Source organism: Girardinichthys multiradiatus, chromosome 8, assembly GCF_021462225.1.
Source record: "Girardinichthys multiradiatus isolate DD_20200921_A chromosome 8, DD_fGirMul_XY1, whole genome shotgun sequence".
NCBI classification, from domain to species: Eukaryota; Metazoa; Chordata; class Actinopteri; order Cyprinodontiformes; family Goodeidae; genus Girardinichthys; species Girardinichthys multiradiatus.
The window spans coordinates 9,605,102-9,628,577 of NC_061801.1; the positions used below are offsets into that span (position 1 = coordinate 9,605,102).

The 23,476-nt window shown below is 42.5% G+C and overlaps 1 protein-coding gene across 4 annotated transcripts in view; it reads right to left on the reverse strand.

The window, feature by feature from the left end:
- Nucleotides 1-2,005: 2,005 nt before the first annotated feature.
- sec31a (SEC31 homolog A, COPII coat complex component) overlaps nucleotides 2,006-23,476 on the reverse strand; it is a 32,283-nt gene continuing 10,812 nt past the window's right edge. Inside the window, exons 10-28 of one of the 4 annotated variants that reach the window (XM_047372565.1) lie at nucleotides 22,567-22,719; nucleotides 22,275-22,490; nucleotides 20,254-20,328; nucleotides 20,109-20,150; nucleotides 18,962-19,204; nucleotides 15,717-15,828; nucleotides 14,019-14,197; nucleotides 13,805-13,931; nucleotides 13,547-13,692; nucleotides 12,373-12,546; nucleotides 12,030-12,266; nucleotides 11,083-11,184; nucleotides 10,566-10,668; nucleotides 8,116-8,478; nucleotides 6,214-6,269; nucleotides 4,845-5,093; nucleotides 4,643-4,762; nucleotides 4,481-4,552; nucleotides 2,006-3,392 (exon numbers count right to left, since the gene is read on the reverse strand). In XM_047372565.1, the coding sequence (XP_047228521.1) occupies nucleotides 3,213-3,392; nucleotides 4,481-4,552; nucleotides 4,643-4,762; nucleotides 4,845-5,093; nucleotides 6,214-6,269; nucleotides 8,116-8,478; nucleotides 10,566-10,668; nucleotides 11,083-11,184; nucleotides 12,030-12,266; nucleotides 12,373-12,546; nucleotides 13,547-13,692; nucleotides 13,805-13,931; nucleotides 14,019-14,197; nucleotides 15,717-15,828; nucleotides 18,962-19,204; nucleotides 20,109-20,150; nucleotides 20,254-20,328; nucleotides 22,275-22,490; nucleotides 22,567-22,719 (2,949 nt within the window). In that variant the 3' untranslated portion in view covers nucleotides 2,006-3,212. The remainder of the gene's footprint in view (nucleotides 3,393-4,480; nucleotides 4,553-4,642; nucleotides 4,763-4,844; nucleotides 5,094-6,213; nucleotides 6,270-8,115; nucleotides 8,479-10,565; nucleotides 10,669-11,082; nucleotides 11,185-12,029; nucleotides 12,267-12,372; nucleotides 12,547-13,546; nucleotides 13,693-13,804; nucleotides 13,932-14,018; nucleotides 14,198-15,716; nucleotides 15,829-18,961; nucleotides 19,205-20,108; nucleotides 20,151-20,253; nucleotides 20,329-22,274; nucleotides 22,491-22,566; nucleotides 22,720-23,476) is intronic. The other 3 variants (XM_047372566.1, XM_047372567.1, XM_047372568.1) reach the window with 3 other exon arrangements.

The window sequence follows — 23,476 nt, forward strand, 5'->3', positions numbered from 1 at the left end:
CCTCCCGATCACGCCTCTCCAGGTGTCACTGTCGTTCCCCACATGGGCGTTGAAGTCCCCCAGCAGAATAATGGATTCCCTGGGAGGGTCACTATCCAGCACCCCCGACAGGGACGCCAAGAAGGCCGGGTACTCTGCACTGCCACTCGGCCCGTAGGCTGAAATGATAGTCAGAGACCTCTCCCCAACCCAAAGGCGCAGGGATACGACCCTCTCATCCACTGGGGTAAACCCCAACACGAGACGGCTGAGCTAGGGGGCAACAAGCAAACCCACACCAGCCCGCCGCCTCTCCCCGTGGGCCACTCCAGAGTAGAACAGAGTCCAACCCCTCTCAAGTAGGTGGGTTCCAGAGCCCACGCTATGCGTGGAGGCGAGCCCGACTATTTCTAGTCGATATCTCTCGACCTCCCGCACAAGCTCAGGCTCCTTCCCCCCCAGCGAGGTGACATTCCACGTCCCTAGAGCCAGCCTAAGCATCCGGGGATCGAGCCGCTGAGGTCTCCACCTTGGTCCGCCACCCAATCCTCTTTGCACCGGTCCCTCACGGTTCCCCCTGCAGGTGGTGGGCCCACTGGGGGATGGCCTCGCGTCTCTCGTTCGGGCTTGGCCCGGCCGGGTCCCGCGAGGAGCAACCCGGCCACCAGGTCGGAGAGCGCCTTCACCATTTCACATCTCCTATCTTTTTTTTTATTTCTCTAGATAGTGAAATAGGACTCAGGTTCTCTTTTTCTTCATTTTTTATCTTTAATATTATTTTACATTCTTCCCTTCCAATTTTCGTCCTAACTACTCTCTCTTCTTCAGAACTGTTTTCTTCCAGCTCTCTTTTACTCCTTTGGCTGTCTAACATTTTCCCTTCTTCTGCTTTACTTCTTCCTCGTCCTCTCCCTCTACTTATTGACGTCCATTCATCAAAGTCCATATTGTCCTCCTGTCCATTCTGAACCATTCACATAGCAGTTTATGCCTTTTACCGCCACTTCCAAAAGTAAATAATCTCTGACACTGTGGGGTTCTAAGGATTGCGGCGTTTTCAGACCGACTACAGCCTCTCGAAAGTCCACCGGCTAATCGCAGTCCAACCTTAGGTGGTTCACCTTCATCATTCATTAAGAGGCTTTTTTTTTTTCTTCCTTCTTCTGGCGTTTGGTGGCGGTAGGTAAAACAACTGAAGGTGTGCATTACTGCCACCAACTGGTATGGAGTGTGGTTCATCATTGATTTATTTCTAAATTATATAATCAAATTCTATTAAATAATTTAGTTATTTAAAAAAAATCGTATAATAATTTGTATAGGTTTGCCACCTCGGTTCCCTGTCTATTATGCTAAACTTTTTTTAATGCTTTCAAATTCTATTCTCATAAATCTTTCTTGTTCCTATTTCTGACAATGTAAAATAACATGTTCAATTGTTTCAACCGTTCCAAAGTGGTCACGTTTCTCTGAATTATGCTTATGTATTTTAAAAAGTGTATAATTACGTTTTATATGTCCTAATCTCATTTTTTCCTTCTTCCAGTTCCCATTTCCCCTTCTGCCTTGTTGATCCTATAAAACCATCTTCCTTTTCTTTCCCTATTCCACCCCTTCTGCCATTGGTTTTTCAGTTTTTCTCTGATGATACTCTTAGCCTCTGATTTACTTGATCTCCCTCTGATTTAATGGTTTTATGTTGCCCACCCACTGTATTTCAGTTCAAATATCCCCAGATTTGGGCAACGCAGTGGCGTAGGAGTTAAGCGCGCAACCCATGTACCTTCGGAGCCCTTGGTCCTTGACACAGCTGTTAAGGGTTCGAGTCCCGGACCAAAAAATGTTTGTCGCATGTCCTCCCCTTATCTCCACCCCATTTCTTGTCAGTTCACTTTTGGAAAACATTTGAAAAATAAAGGCCACTAGTGCCTCAAAAATATCCCCAAATGTCTCACAAAAAAAAAAAAAAAAAAATTCAATAAAGTTCCTTTATTTACTAATAAAAGAGTTAAAAACATACAAGACATTTTGTAAATAAATATTATTTATTGAAAATATTGTCTGTAGTCAGTCAAAAACAACGACTTGTTTTTTTCTACGACATAAATCGAGGTCGACCAATCTGGTTGCAGCAATCATAGCTGGAATGAATATCAAGTACAAGCCTCCTTCCAGTTTCCCTCTGAGGTCCGACTAATCAGCACAGAATTACCTCTAACTCTTTAAAGACAGTCGAGCATGTGTGTGAGCATGCATACGTTGAAATACAATAAAAGCTTGTTTCTGTAAAGTTCATTGCACACTGTTGAGCCTCGTGATTACACTACTAAAAAATAAGTAAAACAGAACATAAAAGGAAATTAATTTAAAAAAGAAATTGATATTTTCAACACGAGGGACTACACTGCTGCACACTGACAACATGTCGATCCAATGTGTTGACTGCAGTGACACCAGTGGTGAAAGTAAGTGAGCTGAAAGTGAGGCTGCAACACAAACATGCATGTAAATAGCAACTGGCACTGATTATACAATGCCCGGTTTATATTGTATTTTTAGTTTAAATGAACAGTTTAACATCACGTTGGTCTGCAAACTGTATGCATGCTGATGCAACCCGCACCTAAATGAGAAGAATCACTGAATTCATGGATCGTATCAAAGCAATGCTGTAGTGCACAGATTAGAGAATATAACGATGAACAACCTAAAATTTTCTAAATGTAAAACTTGCATTATTGCATGAATTGAGAGTTTAAAGCGTGCGGCAGAAATCTGCCATTAATACATAATTTATAGTAGTAGCTTTAATTGATATAACACTGATTCGATGCCCTTAAACATCCCTTATGCTTCTTCATCATCACTCCTGACATTTTTATATTTTTAATTTTACCTTAAAAACAGTTTTGCATATTAATGAACTTCCCCAGATATCAACATAATGACACATCTGATTCAAACCTATTTTTCAGAATTTGCCTGCCTATGTAAAGGTTGATGTGGTTTCTCTGAATAGCCCTTTATTTGACTCAATATTTACTTTCACCACTGAGCGTGACTGACCGCATGGCTTGTTTGAGTTGCATCATAAAAACATGAATGGCACAAAGAAAAGCTCATCATTACTGTTAAAAAGTCTCAGAAGTCATTTGCGAGTCATGAGTCAAATGAAGCTCCCTGTGAAACAAGCAGCCAATGGAGTCTGAGCTCCAACTCGGACCACTCGGATCTCAAACACCAAGCTTGTTGGCTTGTGTCAGCACCACCTTCAGTACAGGCATGAACGCGGACGTCTCGCTGAAGTTGCTGTTGCTGACGATGTGGGTGTGGATGTTGAGGCCCTCCGTGTAGGATCGAGAGTCGATGGTCCTGGCTATGTTATGAAGCCCTCCTACGATGGCGGGAGAGAGCTGAGCAGAGAAATAACAAGACTCAGACCAAAAGTCTTAGAGGCAGGCGATGCTATGGGATTTTACATTGATATTCTGTGTTATTGTGGTTCTCCTTGATTCATCTACATGTTGGAGGTCTGCTCATGACCGTGTATTAAACGACTTTTAGGAAACAAATCTGAAAAGTGTGTATGACTCCTTCAATCTGATAGTCGCCTAAATAAAATGATGTGGATCCAAGCTTCACAGGGCATCTAAAATGGGAACAGTATGGTACAACAGCAAAGCTAACTGGTCATCCACCCACACTGACTGGGCAAGGAGAGCATCAGAGAAGCAGCAAAGAGGCTCATGGTAACTGGAGGAACTGCAGAGGTCTACAACTCAGGTGGAACAATTTGTTGACAGGAGAACTATTAGTCATGCACTCCACAAATTTGGCCTTTACGGAAAAGTGGCAAGATGAAGCAGATTGTAGAATGTAAACCTTTAGACATCAAGTTTGGAGTTTGCCTGAAGCCATTAAGGCGACAACAAACGTGGAATAAGGTGATCTTCTCAGATGCAAAACGCACATGGAAAACTGACACAGCATCTCATGATGAAACATGATGGCAGCATCATGCTGTGGGGATGCTTTCTTCGCCAGGGTCAGGGTAACAGGTCGGAGTTGACAGGAAGATGAATGCTGCTAAATCCAGGACAATCCTGGAAGAAAACCTGTTAGAGGCTGGGATAGAGCTTCACCTTCCAGCTCGACCCTAAACATACAGCCAGAGCTAGAGTTGAGACTTAGTAGTTTAAATGAAAGTACATTCATGTTTCAAAATGGATCAGTCAAAGATCTTCTCACACACTCACCACTAATCTGACCATTTCTAGTCATTTTGCAGAGAAAAATGAGAAAAAACATCACTATAGATGTGACATATCCCAAAAGACTAACTGCAGCAAAAAGTGGTTCCATGAAATATTGACTTAGGGGCACAGAATACAGACACAAACCACACTTTTCAGATTTTGATTTGCATTCTGAAAACTACTTGATTCTAAAGCAGAAGACCTTTCCGAGGCTTTGCACAAACCTTGTTAACAGTTAAACTCACCGTCTGCTCTCTGAGTTTGTCGTAGAGTGCTTCCAAACGTTTGTTGGCATCGTCAAGCTTCCTCTTGGTTTGCTGTAAGCAGATAACAACAGCACAGATAAGGCACATGTCCACATGTATTAAACAGAGATGGACCCCACTGCTTCTCCATGACAGACTCACAGGGTCAGTAGCTACCGCCAAGCACCTCTGGATCAGCCCTTCGAATGTGGTCTTCAGGACCAAGTGCTCATCAGGGATGGGCTTCTTCATGATTTTCTCAGCAGGGATTGAATGCAGAGGCTAAGAGCATTGAGACATGGACAAGTCAAGTAAAACTTTACCCTCACATCTTTAGATTCAGGAACACCTAAGTAGTGCGTACCTGAATAGCATCTCCTGTTGGAGCTCCAGGTGCACCCTCCATGTTGGAGTTGGCCATTGTAGGGTTGGTGGTTTGAGCAGAGAGCTGTGTCTGATGCATGCCTGAGTATGGGACCTGGGCATTGTGGAGACCCTGCACCATAGCCTGGGGGGCTCCGGAGGACATGGGCTGTGTCTGAGGGTCAGCACCCAGCGGGGTCAAGATGGGAGCAGTGATTGGGGCGGGTGGGGTGTAGTTCTCTGTCACCTGCTGGATTTAACAACCCAACAAAGTTCAACTTTAACTGTAGTACGATTTTTCTTGTCTGCATAAACCACAACATAGTTAGTTGGAAAACCTGCAGAGTAGGAGTTTCTTTTCCTGAAACTGGTCAGAAGCTTTTATTTCCCAGTGAATAAAACTGTATAATTAACGGTCGGCTGCATTTAGTCAAACCACATCGTAGCTGCATAAAGACTGCTCAACAAATCAGTCCACTGCCATTCATACCCCTTACTCTTTTCCACGTTATGTCACTCTACAGCCACAAACCAAACTACATTTTATTGGGATTTCATGTGATCAACCAACACAAATTTACAATTATGTTCAACTTTCTGTTCAGGCTTCCACATATTTTGTATTACAAAACCTTTTTTTCCTCAGCATTTTTAAAAAATACAAATTTGAATATTTGAGTCCAATGCATTAATTTTAAATCTGCTTGACTAGTAGTTGACTCTTAATATCTGTAACTACAACAATATTATAAAAACACAATACTGAAACTGGCTTCCTATTTTCACAGTGTGACATATAGCAACAGCTTTACTGGCTTCTGGACTAACTAAACTCATCTCCATTTCAAAATCAGTAACTCTTGGACTGGTCATGAGGAATGTCATATCCCAGATAAAATGTAGACCCTAAAAACACTGTTGTGGTTTGGTACCTTCCTCTTGCAGATTCAGTGTTTCTTTTGGCCTTTTAGACTCCGTTTATGGATCACAGTTCCTGTTCAAACTGGATTTAAAGTTTTCAAGAGACCAAACAGGTAGTAGATCACAGGTTTTTATACAATCTGTCTGGAATCGTACCTCGTTTAGTGAACAGACCCTGTTCCATTAATTGAGGAAAAGCCTGTGTTCAGTGTTGGGGGTCCCCTAGGAGCTAAGTGAAAAATGCTAGTGATCCCTCCTGGACTTATGGAGACCCTTTCAAACTTGATGCTACTGCAGAGTGATGGACGGAGCCTGACCAGGCGGCAGAGGTTGACCAATCAGAGCAGAATCAGGTTTATAAGAAAGGTGTGGCCTGTTTATAGAGCCGTTGTGTAAACTTGTATGAACTGGTAGCGCCCAGGTTTTTGAATTAATGAATGCAGGTTTACCTTCTTCTTTGGTGCTCTGGTCAGAGCCGGCGGGTCGTTCCAGCCATTCTGAGGTCCTATAGACACAACGCACTGCTCAGCTGCTTGTTTTAGCTCAAGAACATTTGCTAACAGTTTAAAGTCCCCATAATTGGCATCTCTAACTCCCTTAAAAAAGGGAAATAAACTCAGTCATATGCTGTGTGAGCATGTGACTCTCTCTCTCTAAAGTATATTAACTTTACACCAACATAAAAAAAATAAATATGGTTATTACCTTAGAAATTTCATATAAAGACATTCCTTTATTAAATCCAAGGTCTTTAAACTGATAAGCAAGCATAATAACTGACCAAATCTTTAACATACTTACATCAGTGTTTGCCTAAGTGATCATTTCTCCACCAGCTAAACAGGGGCACAAATAAAGTAAAGTGCACACTAAAGCTTAATTTATTTGCCAGATTGAAGTTTGATCACCAAAACACAAATCAAGTTCTGACTCTTGTTCAATAGATCATTTTCCGATTAGAGATCAATTCAGCCTTTATTGTATCTTTAATTTGATATCAACAGAAAGCCATGCAAATTAACTGCATATGATTTAGAGATCTTCCCATTAAAGATATCTGTCCACCTTCGCTGCTCTCAGCCAATCAATGAGCTAACAGCGACCACACAAGGCATGGAGAAGAGTCTTACCCGGCTATGGTGAGACATTTCCTCACCAACCTGCAGCGCTACTTTCTCTCCTAAATGTATTCAGTTCAATCAACATAATTAAAGGTTTAATCTTCCAAACCTGTTCTGTGCTGAATTTAACCCTGCATGAATGCTAATCCTTGTTGAATTAGTAGCTAAATGTTAAGAAGCTGGTTTGGGAGCAGAAGCCTGAAGGCCTCCCTACAGTGATGTCTGTCCTGAATCACTTTTCAGAGAAAACACTTCAGTGTTTAGCGTGCCAACATGAATTTGCTTTATTTTTTAATTGTAGGGTCAACGCTAATCATTCATTACTACAGAAAGCTTTATTGAATTTTATTATTATTATTTAGTTAATAAAAACATCTAGGAACATCTAGGAAACGTTTTGTAGTCTTCTGTGACTTTCTGTGTCTCTGGGGTCAGAATAAAGACTGGGGCCAATTTTGCTTAGCCATTCTCCAAATTAGGAAAGACGAGAGAAAATGCCATTTAAGTAATCGCAAAAGTGTGTCTTGCCAAGTTAAAAAATGGCAACAAGAACATAGCTCCTCAAATAAACCTGCTGCTTTCTACTTTCAGAGCAATAATCCAAAAGTTTGAAACAAGTGGAAAAAAACAGGATGAGGTTTATGTTGCCATGGTGATGAGGCTGGTAACGCAGGTAAAAAAAAAAGCTCTCTGTTAGAGAAGTACAGATCAGAGAAACATCCTGTTCACCAAGTTACAAGCATTCATTTAAGCTTTACTTCACATCCTTACCAGGGGTGGCAGTAAGGGTGGAGAACGCTGTAGCTCACTAAATATAAACTATAACTGATTTAAAACATAGTATAAACATGTTTAAAAAGATGTATAGTTTCTATTTTTATTATAAAAGTGAAAACATCAAACAACTTGACATTTCACATTTTTACGTTTCTTTATAAGTTTGTACTTCTGCTACTACACTATAATGCATTTTTTTAAGTTCATTATCATTACTATTATCGCTATTAACATTATCAAACTTTCATAATTTACAGCACTTTTAGATTAACCTGCTAGTTTTAACTCTATATTTATACTCAAATAAAACAGCTGCAGACATTCAGCTATGATCAGTAAACTCCCTGTGAGGCTGAATGAGTTGGTTAGTAGGACAGTGAGGATGATCAGAGCCATGCAGACTTGTTCTCTGAGAGGCCGGGATCAACTTGGGGTCGGGGTCTAGCTGTGTACCTGAGGCTCCGCTGGGTGGAGGATGAAGAGGAGGAGGAGGCATGTACGACACATGAGATCCTGGCCCGCCATGCTGGAAAGACGCTCCGGAGGACGGAGGAGCGGAGTAGGAAGACGAGGTGGGAAAGAATGGAGGGTGAGAGGGGGGAGAGGAGGACAGACCCTGGCTGAGAGGAGGCTGTCCCGGGTAGAGAGGAGAAGGCGCTGGCTGAGATGGGATGGGCTGAGTGTACTGAGAGAGGAAGCCGGGAGGGTGAGGAGGGGAGGAGGGCTCAGCGGGAGGAGCAGAAGAAGAGTACTGAAAAGGCTGATAGATAGGAGCCCCCCCAGCTCCAGGCGGGTACTGGTTGACCTGGGGGTAGGCTAGGAGGCACACAGGAAGTTCTGTTAGTTAACAAACAACTGCAACATGCAACAGGACTGTTTCACTGCATGCTCTACATGTAGCTTAGAAAGAGACCAACTGAGAACTCACATGGAGGAGACAAATATAAAGCATTCAAGAGATCAGACATTAGAATCAAATATTTCTAAACAGAAATGTTTGCAGGTGTTTTAGAGCAGAGGTGAACGGTCTCACTGTAAACAATACTCCTTCCTGCCACCCAGTTTTTATTAACCAACTATAAACTACTAATTTATTGTTAACAATCACCAGTATTATAGGCGTGGACCAGGTACCGATATGAAAGTAGACAAAGGTTTTAAAAAGTTACAGTCAGAAAAAGGGTTGGAGTTATCTGCAGAGCGACACAGCGTTGCCCCTACCCTACCTGTTGCTGCACTATTGCCGTTCATCTTCCTCCTTTCAGCCATCTGGCCAGCAGTTTGCAGCAACAGGTGGGGAAGAGAGAGCTGCATAACCCAATGCAGTATAGATCCAAAGAAAACTCCAGTCACTCTGGACTTTCAACCATAGAAATGGTATGATGGGAAAGTTTAACTTTTTAAAACCTCAGAATATTTTGGTCCTGGTAACTGGCCCAGGCCTGTAGGAGTCAAATGTTTCACTAATGCCTGGTTCACACGGCAGGATTTTTATGTCGATTTGTGACCCAATCTTCCCCTTCTGACATGCCCCGATCATTAAGATAATCTTATGAGATAATCCTGCTGTGTGTGTTGTGTGTTTAGGGTCATCTAGTCTGCTCGGAGGGACGTTGGGACTGCTCCAACCTCAAATATTCAACATGTTGGATTGTCTAGGCCCGATATTCTAGTGTGTGGGTTGCTCCCCGAGGACAAAAAAAAGCACGCTGCCTGTTGAATGTGACGTGTAGCCAATCAGAAAGCAAGATGACATAAACACGGAAGGGAATTACTCTGAACTCATGTTTGATCTCGGGAGGGTTTGTGAGATTTCCCATCTGACATCTGAATGTTCGTCTCGGTGTGTTGTGTTTGCTGTGTGGCTGGACACCGCACACTGTAGGACCAAACCTGTTATGTCTATGATTTTGTATCATCCTGTGTGGGGTCTCCCAGGTTTTATAAATCAACAGACAAGATTTTTTCAATCTTGCCGGGTGAACCAGGCATTACATACTTAACACCAAATGATGCTGCAAACAAAACAGCTTTTAAAGACATGTTCTATGAGGGGCTGGTACTGGTTCTGTAATTCATTAGCACATTTCTTTAAGACATCAGGAAATCTAGTTGACATTTTAAGACAGCATTCAAATAAAATGTTTGAGACTTTGGTCCTCATGAGAACCCATAGCTGTACATCAGGTCTGTGGTAATATTTTTGAAAAGGTTTCAATATTCATATAGAAAAAGTGCATTTAAAAAAATTTAATCTAAACATTAACAAACTACCAAAATGCAAACAATACACAGATCAGGCAAAACATTATGACTACTGAAAGGTGAAGTGAATATCAATAAGTATCTCTTCATTATTACCTACTGGTGGTTTGGATATAGCAAAGCTGATGTGTTGGAAACATGACAAGTGGAAAGCGTCAGGAGTTGAACAAGTCTGAATGGGGCCAAGCTTTGATAGCTGGACAACTGGGCCCGAGCAACTCCAAAACTGCAGTTCTTCTGGGCTGCTTCCATTGACCAGCATATCTCCAGCGGTGAAGGGTGAAAAGGGTCATTGGCAGCCAAGGCTCACTGTTCCACATTTGTTCCGAAGGCAGGACCATGTGGTCCAAACCAACAGATGAGCTACTATAGCTCACACTGCTGAAGAGGATAATGCTGGTTCTAATGGAGAACAGTCAGAATACCCAGTGCTTCACAGTTTATTGTGTACAGCGCTGCATCAGTGCAGAGCTTCAGGGTGCTGGTCATAATGTTATGCCTGATCAGTGTAAGAGGTAGAAACCTACATTCACATTTAGACTCATTTCACTTGAAGACCATTTGTTTTTAAAAATAAACCAATAGGTCATCCTGAGTCTTCTTCATGAGACACAGTGGCCTCTGGAAGCCATACTTACGCTGGTACTGACAGGAGTACATGTATGCAGGAGTGGAGGAGGCCGAAGGAGCCGCTGGTGTGCTGGAGGCTGGCAGGCCGTACACGGGGTTCAAAGGCCCCACCTGAAACATTGAAGCAGTTTTAGCCATACTCAAAGCATCACAGAAAGAGGGCCAATTCATTCTGTGCTAAACTGGCTTCCACAACTACCAATACTGCTATAGGTTTGGGGTCATTATCGAACAACAGCAGGCATTAGATATAAAGTATGAAGAGAAACGAAATCATGCAATGAAATAATCAGAACACAAAAGAACCAAAGCAACGACAGACGTAAGACAGAAAAGGCATCCCAGCCTCAGGAGAAAGAGGAAACATTTGAGCGGAAGTGGCTACAGAAGAGGGCACCCCTACAGACAAAGCACATAAATCAAAAATACATTTTGGATAAGGAGGATGGGTCCAATATATAAAAGCAGTTGTTTTTTCACTATTTGCTGTGAGATGTGTCAAGACAGGGATGGAGGTTCGTATACCTGCTGGTCTGAGGCGCTGCCTACATGATGAGGAGGAGGGACATTTGGGAGGGCTGTGGGAGTTTGGTTACTCCAGGAGGTGACAGTGGAAGCTGCCCTCACCTGAAGCAAATAGAGATATAGGATGATGCCACAGAGGAATGATGGCCAGAGCATGAGAGGGAGGAAGATGAGGGCGCACCAAACACCACCACAATAACACCACTATGAAGACGACTTAAAGGGATAGTGCTTTATTTAAACTGGGGTTGACTGGAGTACCTATGACTTATAACCAGAGAAACCGTAAGAAAAAAACTTAAAAAAAATTCAAATGTAGCTGTTGAAGCAAACACTGTATTAAATATTTTTAGACATCATCTTTGCTTTTAAAATCTCACTGCCTCATAATTCTTGTTCGAAATTAGACTGAAGCTAAATATTACCAAGATAAAAACCTGCCCCATCCTAAACTAACAACATGGGAAATAAAGCTGTGCAGTTCAGTCATCTGAAGAGTAAAATGTCCTCCTTGATCCATGTAGACGTTGCACTGTCTTGCAAAAGTATTTACCCCCCCCCCCCGAGCTGTGGATCTCTACCATAGCTTGATTCTCCAATGAGAACGTCTGTCTGATTTTTAAGTCATTGTGACTGTTGTCCTCTACAGAGAAAAGATTGACTGTAAGTATTGTGCCTAACACAACCCAAAACAGCAACAATCCCTTTAAGAGCAATGGACAGATGACAGTAATTGATACGAACCCAGGTTTGAACTAGACCTGACAGGACCCTGAAAGAGTTCCCTCACTTGTTGTATTTATACATTTAAATGGGTAGGATTCTTATAATTGTTCTTATTTAAACCACACTGAAAAGGAAATCCATAAAATGACTCTAAAACAAACTGCTGACCACTTCACCCATTGATTGGTTCATTAGGAGATGCTGATTCTAGGAGAACATACCGGCTGGTAATACTGAGGCTGAGATGGAGTAGAGCCAGGTGTGGATCCAGGCGCAGGTGCTCCTGCAGTAGGTTGAGGGACCATAGCCTGGACCTGGGAGAACGGGGGCTGGGGAAGAGCTGAGCCATGCTGAGTCGGACAGTTGGGCAGCTGAGACGCAGCTCTGTGGGCCAGTGCTGGAGCTGTTTGCTGTCCCAGGGCCTGGAAGAGACGGTCACGAAGCTGCTGCACGGCAACCTGGATGGAGATGGACTCAGTTTAGTCTTAAGAGTCTTTTGGGTGAATGAATTAAAACCCCACGAGCAGCTGCATTTCCTGCCCAGACTCTAGGTGTGTTACACACCTGGTTGGTGTTTTCGGGCAGGTATGTGATGGCCGTGGATAGACTGCCCTGAGAGGCCAGCAGGTTGGCGTACTGGCTCATCTTTTCCGCCAGCAGGATGCCGATCGCAGCGGGACCAGAGAGCTGGGTCAGCTCCACTGCCCTACGCAGCACCACCACCTTCTCCACCAGATCCTGAGGCAAACAAACACGATACATGGAAAGGATGTAACAATCAGCATAAAACACAAAGTATTCAACCAGCAGGACACACCCACAGTTATGATTTATATGAAAGAACCTGACAAATGTTATGCCCAGGTTCCATCTATACTTGGGTTTCAAATTTTTCCTGAGACTTTATAGAAACCAAGACCACAGATTATGTTATGCAAGTATAAAGCATGTTATTACCAAACTTTATATACAGACATGCCAGTCATGCAGTAGCTTTATTAGGTCAAAGCACCAAAGGCCTATTGAAATTTAAGGACTTCTTTTTATCATCACCATTCTTCATCAAATAAATTATCTTATTTGAGACCAAAATAAACAGAAACATCCACCACACTGCACCAAATTCAGGTCCTTTTTAAAATGTTAGATTTCAATGGAATTAAAAATGGTCAACAAAAGGCTCAACGGCGCCCCCAAAACTCAGCCAGGCCAACCGGTTTGACATATAGACAGAAGTCAGCCATTTTGGGTCAAAGGTCAGTTTTACACATGTTGAACTTTGACAAACTCCTTCTAGAGACTTTGAGGTATTGGCTTCAAAATTGTTCAGTATCCTCTTGAGGCATGGATCATTAAAAGTGATTAAAATGGTGAGTTTTCGTGCATGTCTAGGGGGCGTGGCCAGACCTTAAATATGGCTTCTTGCCATGAGATAAAAAACGTTCAAACTTTCAAACAACTAAAAATTTTACCAAACTTTATGTGATTGATCTATTTTGGGTTCCCAACATCAATATGTGATCATACCCTGTCCTTAGCCCCGCCCCCTGAAAATCAAGGGGGTAATTCTTAGTTTTCATCTTCTATCGTCCTAAAAATGAAGTTTCTTTGTTGAAACCAAATAATTTGTTACAAAAGCTTAGATATTGGACTAAGATTTCAGGTGGTCACAAAGACCCAAAGTTAAGGAGAACTTGCTGCATTCAGGAGTTAAAAAGAAACCTGCAAACCCACCAACCTGCAGGGAAATAGGGCAATGTCCATCCTGAGCTCTGCTCCAGCAGGACACAAGCTTCTCCACGTTACCCGCGCAGATGTAACACAGACAGGCCTGAGACTGAAGCTGGGGGTCTTCTGCTGCCTCCAGCCTGCTGCCCAGAAGGTCTAACAAACAGCCGTGTTTAAGCAGGTTAAGTGGTTGCTGAGAGTCAGAGCGAGCAGGTAAAACCCAGATAGGTGAATGATATAAAACAAAAACACAAGCCTGATGACTCACCACAGAGGGAAGAGAAGTCCTCGGGCTGAGCGTAGGTCATGACGGCAGCCAGAGCCTCCCTCCAGTTCTGCAGATCACATGTCTTCAGGATGTCGTGCCAGTCTTTCATGACCACGGCACTGATCAGCTGCAGGACAGATGCACACTTCCGTCATAAGTATTAGACTTTCTTTAACACATAAACTCTTATAGCAATGTTGTCTTCAGAGGTCACCTTAGTGATTTTGCTGTTTGCTTTGTTGAAATACTTCTTCTGGGTTTTCACTAAGAGGTCGGCTCCTCCGGCGATAGCCAGGATGATGCTGTCTGCCATTCGGTTGTCATGGAGACAGAGCTCCACAGCGCCCTCAAAGTCTCCAGTGAGCAGAGCCTGAGTGATCAGCCCATCCACATCTTGTGAGAGGAGAACAAAGAAAAAAGTTAATTTTTCTAATAACAAGTTAACCTGGAATATCTACATGAAACTAAGGCCCTGGTCAGATCTACCCATCTTTAAAACAACTGTTTAAAACCACATCTCAGATTTGTTTCCAGAAAATGGTTTTATTCAGTATAAAATTGACTCATGTTTGAACATACAGGGGTTGGACAATGAAACTGAAACACCTGTCATTTTAGTGAGGGAGGTTTCATGGCTAAATTGGACCAGCCTGGTAGCCAGTCTTCATTGATTGCACATTGCACCAGTAAGAGCAGAGTGTGAAGGTTCAATTAGCAGGGTAAGAGCACTTTGCTCAAAATATTGAAATGCACACAACATTATGGGAGACATACCAGAGTTCAAAAGAGGACAAATTGTTGGTGCACGTCTTGCTGGCGCATCTGTGACCAAGACAGCAAGTCTTTGTGATGTATCAAGAGCCACGGTATCCAGGGTAATGTCAGCATACCACCAAGAAGGACGAACCACATCCAACAGGATTAACTGTGGACGCAAGAGGAAGCTGTCTGAAAGGGATGTTCGGGTGATAACCCGGATTGTATCCAAAAAACATAAAACCACGGCTGCCCAAATCACAGCAGAATTAAATGTGCACCTCAACTCTCCTGTTTCCACCAGAACTGTCCGTCGGGAGCTCCACAGGGTCAATATACACGGCCGGGCTGCTATAGCCAAACCTTTGGTCACTCATGCCAATGCCAAACGTTGGTTTCAATGGTGCAAGGAGCGCAAATCTTGGGCTGTGGACAATGTGAAACATGTATTGTTCTCTGATGAGTCCACCTTTACTGTTTTGCCCACATCTGGGAGAGTTACGGTGTGGAGAAGCCCCAAAGAAGCGTACCACCCAGACTGTTGCATGCCCAGAGTGAAGCATGGGGGTGGATCAGTGATGGTTTGGGCTGCCATATCATGGCATTGCCTTGGTCCAATACTTGTGCTAGATGGGCGCGTCACTGCCAAGGACTACCGAACCATTCTTGAGGACCATGTGCATCCAATGGTTCAAACATTGTATCCTGAAGGCGGTGCCGTGTATCAGGATGACAATGCACCAATACACACAGCAAGACTGGTGAAAGATTGGTTTGATGAACATGAAAGTGAAGTTGAACATCTCCCATGGCCTGCACAGTCACCAGATCTAAATATTATTGAGCCACTTTGGGGTGTTTTGGAGGAGCGAGTCAGGAAACGTTTTCCTCCACCAGTATCACGTAGTGACCTGGCCAATATCCTGCAAGAAGAATGGCTTAAAATCCCTCTGACCACTGTGCAGGACTTGTATATGTCATTCCCAAGACGAATTGACGCTGTATTGGCCGCAAAAGGAGGCCCTACACCATACTAATACATTATTGTGGTCTAAAACCAGGTGTTTCAGTTTCATTGTCCAACTCCTGTAGATTTGACAGAAAAATCTCCACACTAATTCCCATAATCTCTCTTCTTTAGCCACAGTGGTGGTACCTTGACTGACACTGAGATGGACTCCTCCTGCAGGAGTTGGGACCGGAGGTGGGATCTCCGCTGGTGTCTTAACAGGGCTGCTCTCCTCCACCTCCACTTGGGCTATCAGCTCCTGAAGCACAAAAAGAAATGTTTTCTACACGAAACTAAAGGGTGCAGAATAACTTCAAATCTTTAAAAAAAAGAAAGTGAAGACATGTTTGTGAAAGCAAGGATCTTTACAGCAAAGTTATTAATAAGAAATTACTCATTGGAATACTATAACTTAAACTACGAAGCGCCCCAGGGCTCAGTTTTGGGGTTCTACACATTTACAGGTCCTTCTCAAAATATTAGCATATTGTGATAAAGTTCATTATTTTCCATAATGTCATGATGAAAATTTAACATTCATATATTTTAGATTCATTGCACACTAACTGAAATATTTCAGGTCTTTTATTGTCTTAATACGGATGATTTTGGCATACAGCTCATGAAAACCCAAAATTCCTATCTCACAAAATTAGCATATCATTAAAAGGGTCTCTAAACGAGCTATGAACCTAATCATCTGAATCAACAAGTTAACTCTAAACACCTGCAAAAGATTCCTGAGGCCTTTAAAACTCCCAGCCTGGTTCATCACTCAGAACCCCAATCATGGGTAAGACTGCCGACTTGACTGCTGTCCAGAAGGCCACTATTGACACCCTCAAGCAAGAGGGTAAGACACAGAAAGAAATTTCTGAACGAATAGGCTGTTCCCAGAGTGCTGTATCAAGGCACCTCAGTGGGAAGTCTGTGGGAAGGAAAAAGTGTGGCAGAAAACGCTGCACAACGAGAAGAGGTGACCGGACCCTGAGGAAGATTGTGGAGAAGGGCCGATTCCAGACCTTGGGGGACCTGCGGAAGCAGTGGACTGAGTCTGGAGTAGAAACATCCAGAGCCACCGTGCACAGGCGTGTGCAGGAAATGGGCTACAGGTGCCGCATTCCCCAGGTCAAGCCACTTTTGAACCAGAAACAGCGGCAGAAGCGCCTGACCTGGGCTACAGAGAAGCAGCACTGGACTGTTGCTCAGTGGTCCAAAGTACTTTTTTCAGATGAAAGCAAATTCTGCATGTCATTCAGAAATCAAGGTGCCAGAGTCTGGAGGAAGACTGGGGAGAAGGAAATGCCAAAATGCCAGAAGTCCAGTGTCAAGTACCCACAGTCAGTGATGGTCTGGGGTGCCGTGTCAGCTGCTGGTGTTGGTCCACTGTGTTTTATCAAGGGCAGGGTCAATGCAGCTAGCTATCAGGAGATTTTGGAGCACTTCATGCTTCCATCTGCTGAAAAGCTTTATGGAGATGAAGATTTCATTTTTCAGCACGACCTGGCACCTGCTCACAGTGCCAAAACCACTGGTAAATGGTTTACTGACCATGGTATCACTGTGCTCAATTGGCCTGCCAACTCTCCTGACCTGAACCCCATAGAGAATCTGTGGGATATTGTGAAGAGAACGTTGAGAGACTCAAGACCCAACACTCTGGATGAGCTAAAGGCCGCTATCGAAGCATCCTGGGCCTCCATAAGACCTCAGCAGTGCCACAGGCTGATTGCCTCCATGCCACGCTGCACTGAAGCAGTCATTTCTGCAAAAGGATTCCCGACCAAGTATTGAGTGCATAACTGTACATGATTATTTGAAGGTTGACGTTTTTTGTATTAAAAACACTTTTCTTTTATTGGTCGGATGAAATATGCTAATTTTGTGAGATAGGAATTTTGGGTTTTCATGAGCTGTATGCCAAAATAGTCCGTATTAAGACAATAAAAGACCTGAAATATTTCAGTTAGTGTGCAATGAATCTAAAATATATGAATGTTAAATTTTCATCATGACATTATGGAAAATAATGAACTTTATCACAATATGCTAATATTTTGAGAAGGACCTGTAAATGTGGCAGGCTATTCTGGAGCTTACTGTGCCTTGGAAGTATCGGATTGAGGGTAAAGTACTTTAAGCTAGTGGAGAAGAGCTGGAGCACTGGATGGTTTGGCAAATTGGGAAACCTTGGAGGTGCGATGTAGAGGGTTCATGAGCCAGTCTCTCTGCAGGGCTTACAGGATGCTTGGCATCACAGGGAACAGCCAGTGAAGGGCAAACAAGTTGGCTACTGACGCAGCAGAATTAGCGTTGAGGTGTGGGTTCGGTACCGATTCCTGGACACAAGCCGGAGCTTAACCCCGGCTGGGTCATCTGGGTGAGTGGGTCTGATTGTTGAAAGAACCAAAATCCCTTATGATCCCAGGACACATCACCGATATGTCCAGAAGCACCGCAAGATGGTGCATGTTCTAAGATTTATTCATTATTTTAGATTTTAATCAGAAATATTTGAATTTTTTACATTTATTCAAAGTTAACATATATGATTTATTTTTTAGAAAATCTGTAATCTTTATTCTGGATTTTCTTTCCCGTTTCCGCCATCAGTTAGTCTTCCTATAATTGTTTGTTTCTTTTTTTTTTGGTTTCTTTTTATTTGTAGTGTGTTTTATGTCCATCAGCCTGTTTTAAACCTTTGTATCACACTCTTTAATATAAAAAGTGTTCTATAAAGTATGTCTAACTGGAAATACCAGCATCACCTCCAGCAAGAAACAACAAGCAAACCACGACGGCATCTGTGAGAGTTTGCCCAGGGTTAAGAAAGTCTTAGGTGGCAGCATGCCACAAAAAGCAAACCCAGGATTCATGTTTTCCAAAGGGAACGCTTCCCTCGCCTAAAACGCACAGCACACCCATTTCTGCAATCTTATTTTGAAACAGACTTTGACTGCAAGAATTTATCTTGAAAAATTTTGAAAAGATTACGCTTTTTTTAATGTCATAAACTGGGATTTTTTTGTTGTAAGAAATGCTGTGCTGCTGTTTCAACAGGAGATGTACAACATGAATGCAGTATCTTCCCTTGAATGAACCCGGATTTATTTGACTGACAGAAATTCTAATTGATTAAAGTTCTCTCAGTGGCTCCTAATGGGGACTTGCCGACGGTACGCAACAACATGAACAACCGGCACAAGGACGGAGAGCAAGACAAAACCTGTATACTTTCCCTAACAGTCAAGACAATGAGTCTTTTCATCCTGAGCAATTACATTACCATCGCCTGTATGAGCCTGAATTGGATGCCCTGCAGTGCAATTCACAGTGCAGCTGTGTGCAGTAAAATTAAATGCAGACTCTGAATAATTCTAATCAAACCGTACCTCATTAAGAGGAATCTCCCCCTCTTCTTCCTGCTTCTCATCAATCTCATCCTCCTCCTGGTCCACGTTTGTGTCCAGTTCACTGTTAAAAACACCTGGCTCGGCTGGCTCCTCGCTGTCTGGATCAGGAGTGGAATCCAGCTGCAGCGTGGCAGCGATCAAATCGAATGCTGCCTCTGGATTGTCAGCAGGTGGCGCCAGGCTGAGGTCTGCTAAAGGCTGCAATGAGGCAGATGAGTCCACCTGGAGAGCAAGAAGACAATTAAAGACCAAACTCAGGATCAGGACAAGACTGAGGCTTTTTTTTTTTTTTTTAACCAACAACACAATGTCTCATTTCATTGTGTGGAAACAGCTGATTTATTTAGACATTCCAGCTGTACCGATTTTATTTGTAAATAAACTCCTAGGTTTCATGTTGTTGCAGGGAGGTGTTGTAAGGAGGGATGGAAGAACGTATGGATGATTGAGAGATGGAAAAAAATGGTGGATAGACAGAAAACCGGATGGATGGACAAATATATAGACAGACAGATAGATAAATGGATGAATTATCCATCCATTCCCAAATGAATGGAATAAGGTCTAGAAACACAAAACTGTCCACATCATTTCCTTTTCCAGACTGGTAGAAACATTCTGGCTAGCTGAAAAGTGATGTGTCTTTACTCTGCCACAGATAGTCTGAACTGAAAGATGACTCACTCTGTTTAAAGAACAAAGACAATTTCTCTGCTCTCCATAGCTGCTTCAGAGCAAAATGTTAACATGAATTTTAGATAAATTATTGGGTATAAATATAATTTTAATTAGTTTTCAAACTGTGCAGTTAGTTAAATATGAGGTTATTTCAGTTGAAATGAGTTGATCTTTTCCTCTTCTCTTTTTTCACAGGAACAGAGTCAAAATCCTGTCAGCTTTCTCTGGCTTCAAAAAGAAGAAGGGAAATCTACTTGCAACACTTCCTTATTGCAAAACTTGAGAAAGACACACAGCATTAAGCCTGATGATAAAGAACTATGATATTAATTACTGCTATTGTTCTGGCGGAGTATAAAAGTTTATAAAATTTTTTTGTTGTTGCAAATAATCCCAAATAATAATAATAATGAAATAATCCCAAAAATAATGAAGTGTTTGAACTTACCTGAGGAATGTCAGGAGGTTTCTCCTCTAAAGCTGCCGAAATCTGTAAACAGCATGGACACATTTATCACATGATGTGCAGATGGAAAGAAAAGTTTCAGCTGGAGCCAGTCTACATGTAAAATAACAAAGGCCTGTGCAGTCACCTTTAGGGCGACCTCCTCTTTGTCGTAACCCAGGAGTTCCAGGTATTTGCTGCGGACATCGCTTTCAAAATTCACCTGCAAAAAAAAACCTCCCAGTGTTTCACTGAACGCTGTTTATTTTCAGCTTCTTTGTTAAAGTGTTTGCGACATCGAATTTTCATGACAACTTCAATTACATTTATGGAAAGAAAACAGTGATACAATATTTTAAAAAGTAAATTCATGCCATTGAAATGAACAGTTGTTAAGATATATGGTCATAAATTTCACTAAAATAGAATTTCCAGACTACTCCTTTGCAATTTTGTTGCGCTCTTTTATGATGTCAAAAGGGAACTCCTGCCTGCAGGTAACGGACTGCTGCTACAACGGCAGCAACACAGACAGCAGATAGTAGATATATTTCAGTCACTATCAAAGAGAGACACAGCAGTCAGGAGAAGAAAGTCAGCTGTCATCAGATGGCAGAGCACCAGTGCTGCGCCGTGCGGACGGTCATATAATTCAACCAGAGTCTATTTTTGCCAGATGCTGAAGCATGGCTGGAGCCAACATGCATGAATCATACCACACCACCAGGAAACAGAATGAGCACAACATCCGGATTTTCAAAATAATTCACTAAGGACAGACTAGATCTGGCTATATTAATAAATACATGCATGTATTTATACACGTGTATATATTAGCAGCTGTTTACATTAGATCAATTAGATCAGTTACTGGGTTAACTAAGGTATTATAAACTGAGCAATTAAACATTAAATGCACCAAACTAAGCAACAAATATAGCTTCTCTGCACTCAGTCAACTCACCCATTGTAGAACAAAACACATGAAAATATCTGGATGCATAATATGAAAAATGAAGCAGTTTAAACTGGTTCAACTTCCACAGAATGAGTTGTTTTGGATTTGGTACCGAATTTATCACGGGCTTTTTACTGCGCGATCTGGGTATGGTTCTTGGAGCTTCTCTGGGCTTTGCAGCCGGAGCAGTGTAAATCCAGGGTTACAGTAAATACAGCACTGAGTGAAACAACCGGAGGCAAAGTGAGCAACATGGAGCAGCAGCAGCCACAAGACACAAGGGATGATTCAGGATCTGAAGACACTACTTGGTGTGTCATTTTTTTCAACTTTGTATTACAATCTTTACAGAAACATTTATTTAAATATATATATATAATTTATCATATCGTACTCGTATGATATTTTTATAATATTATTATTTTAATAGTAATAATAATACAAAAAATAATAAATTCGGATTTTTAATTATTAACAATTTTTAATTGTTAACAATAACTGCCGATATCTAAATGTACTTTTGCAACAAGGAAGTGTTCTTCCCTGCGGAACCTTGATCTGTTTGGCAACAGCAGCAACAACCTTTTCTTTAGGGAACTTTTCCCATCAGATGTTCTGAACAGCTTGGCTATAGACTGCTTCAACATTCTCCTTCGTCTGTAAAATATCCCAACCTCTGACATCATTTCTCTTGTGAATTCAGAGGTTTCTTGTTTGAACCAGTTTGCCCAGAAGTCCTCTAATCACAACTGGCTGTGCTTGGTGGGACCAGCCCATCTGTCCCTGGTTAGTTTTCCAGCTCTGATCCAGGCAGCTCTGATCCTCTTCGCTTCAGGAAAGTATTGCAGACTATCGGCTGCTGTCGTAACATTGCTGCCATCACTAGCAATGCACCGTTTCACCATATTAACGCTGTTTTTAACGCAACTTGGCTTCTACCTGAACCGTTTATAATTGAAGCTCACACAGTGAATGACCGGGAAATTCCCCTTTGACGTCATTTCTGACCAAATTTGAACTTGGCCAACTTGGAATTTAACATCAAAATATGCTTATTTTGTGTCATAATTGTCTTTTATCACATCTTTAGCACTATGATCATGTCAATTACTGCCCAATTCCTTCAATATTAAGATGTCTTCTTTCAATTTCTGCATTTGTCGGAAAAGCGAGTCACAGGCACTTTAAAACACTCAGACTGAAGCTCATACCTTCAGGAAGGACCAAACTGTTCTCTCAAACTCATTCCCAGCTGCACTGATCTTCTCCTGGCAGAAACCCACAAAGCTTCCAGAGCTCAGGGTGGCCTGCAGCTGACTGGAGCGTTCCAAAAAGGCCGTTTCTGTAACAACCTGACTGATGTGAACAACATGGGATGTGTGCTGCTGAGGCTTTGTGTTCTCCATAGACACCAGCTTCCCTCCAAACTATGAGAAAGCAAAAACCAACAGTGTAAATATTGCCAGTTGACCCAAAAATGTGATGAAATGAAATGTAACTCACAGCAAAGGAGGCTCCAACTGGTCTGCAGATCCACTTGGGGGGCTTCTTCAGGGGGTTGACTGTAGTTGGAGTAGTGGTGGTCTGTGGCAGCTGCAGCGGAGGCAGTGTTTGTCCCGTCCCAAAAGGATCCATGTTACCAAAGGAGTTGCTGATCTGAAACAGAGGAACCAGAACCAAGTAAGACAACACTGAAAACAAATATCTCACAGAATCTAGCATAAGGCATAAAAGATGACAAAACACAAAACACTCTTAAAAGGTCACATTTAGTCACTTTAGAGGCACATACATCAATGTACAATATTTTACGTAACAAAGTAACACAAAGAGGCACAGAAATCTCAAGTGAAAATAAAATCATGCATAGTGTATTCCATTTTTTACAAATCCATATCTAAAATTTGTGGCATGCATTTGTAAATAATCCTCCCGAGTGAATACGTTTTAAAAAAACCTTTTACTCTAAAAACAACTGCAAAAACACTCTGTAGGGTGGCCGGGCACTCCCTTAGAGACAGGGTGAGGAGCTCGGCCATCCGGGAGAGGCTCGGAGTAGAGCCAGTTGAGGTGGCTCGGGCATCTATACCGGATGCCTCCTGGACGCCTTCCTCGGGAGGTGTTCCAGGGGACGGCCCAGGACACGCTGGAGGGTCTATGTCTCTTGGCTGGCCTGGAAGCACCTTGGGCTCCCCCCGGAGGAGCTGGAGGAGGTGTCTGGGGAGAGGGACATCTGGGCGTCTCTGCTGCCCCCGCGACCCGGTCCCGGATGAAGCGAAAGACGAGTACGAGTACAACTGCAAACCTTCTGCAGTATGTTTCCACCAACTTTGCACATATACAGACTGACATTTTCACCCATTGTTCTTTGTAAAAAAGCTCATGCTCAGTCAGACTGGATAAAGAGAATCTG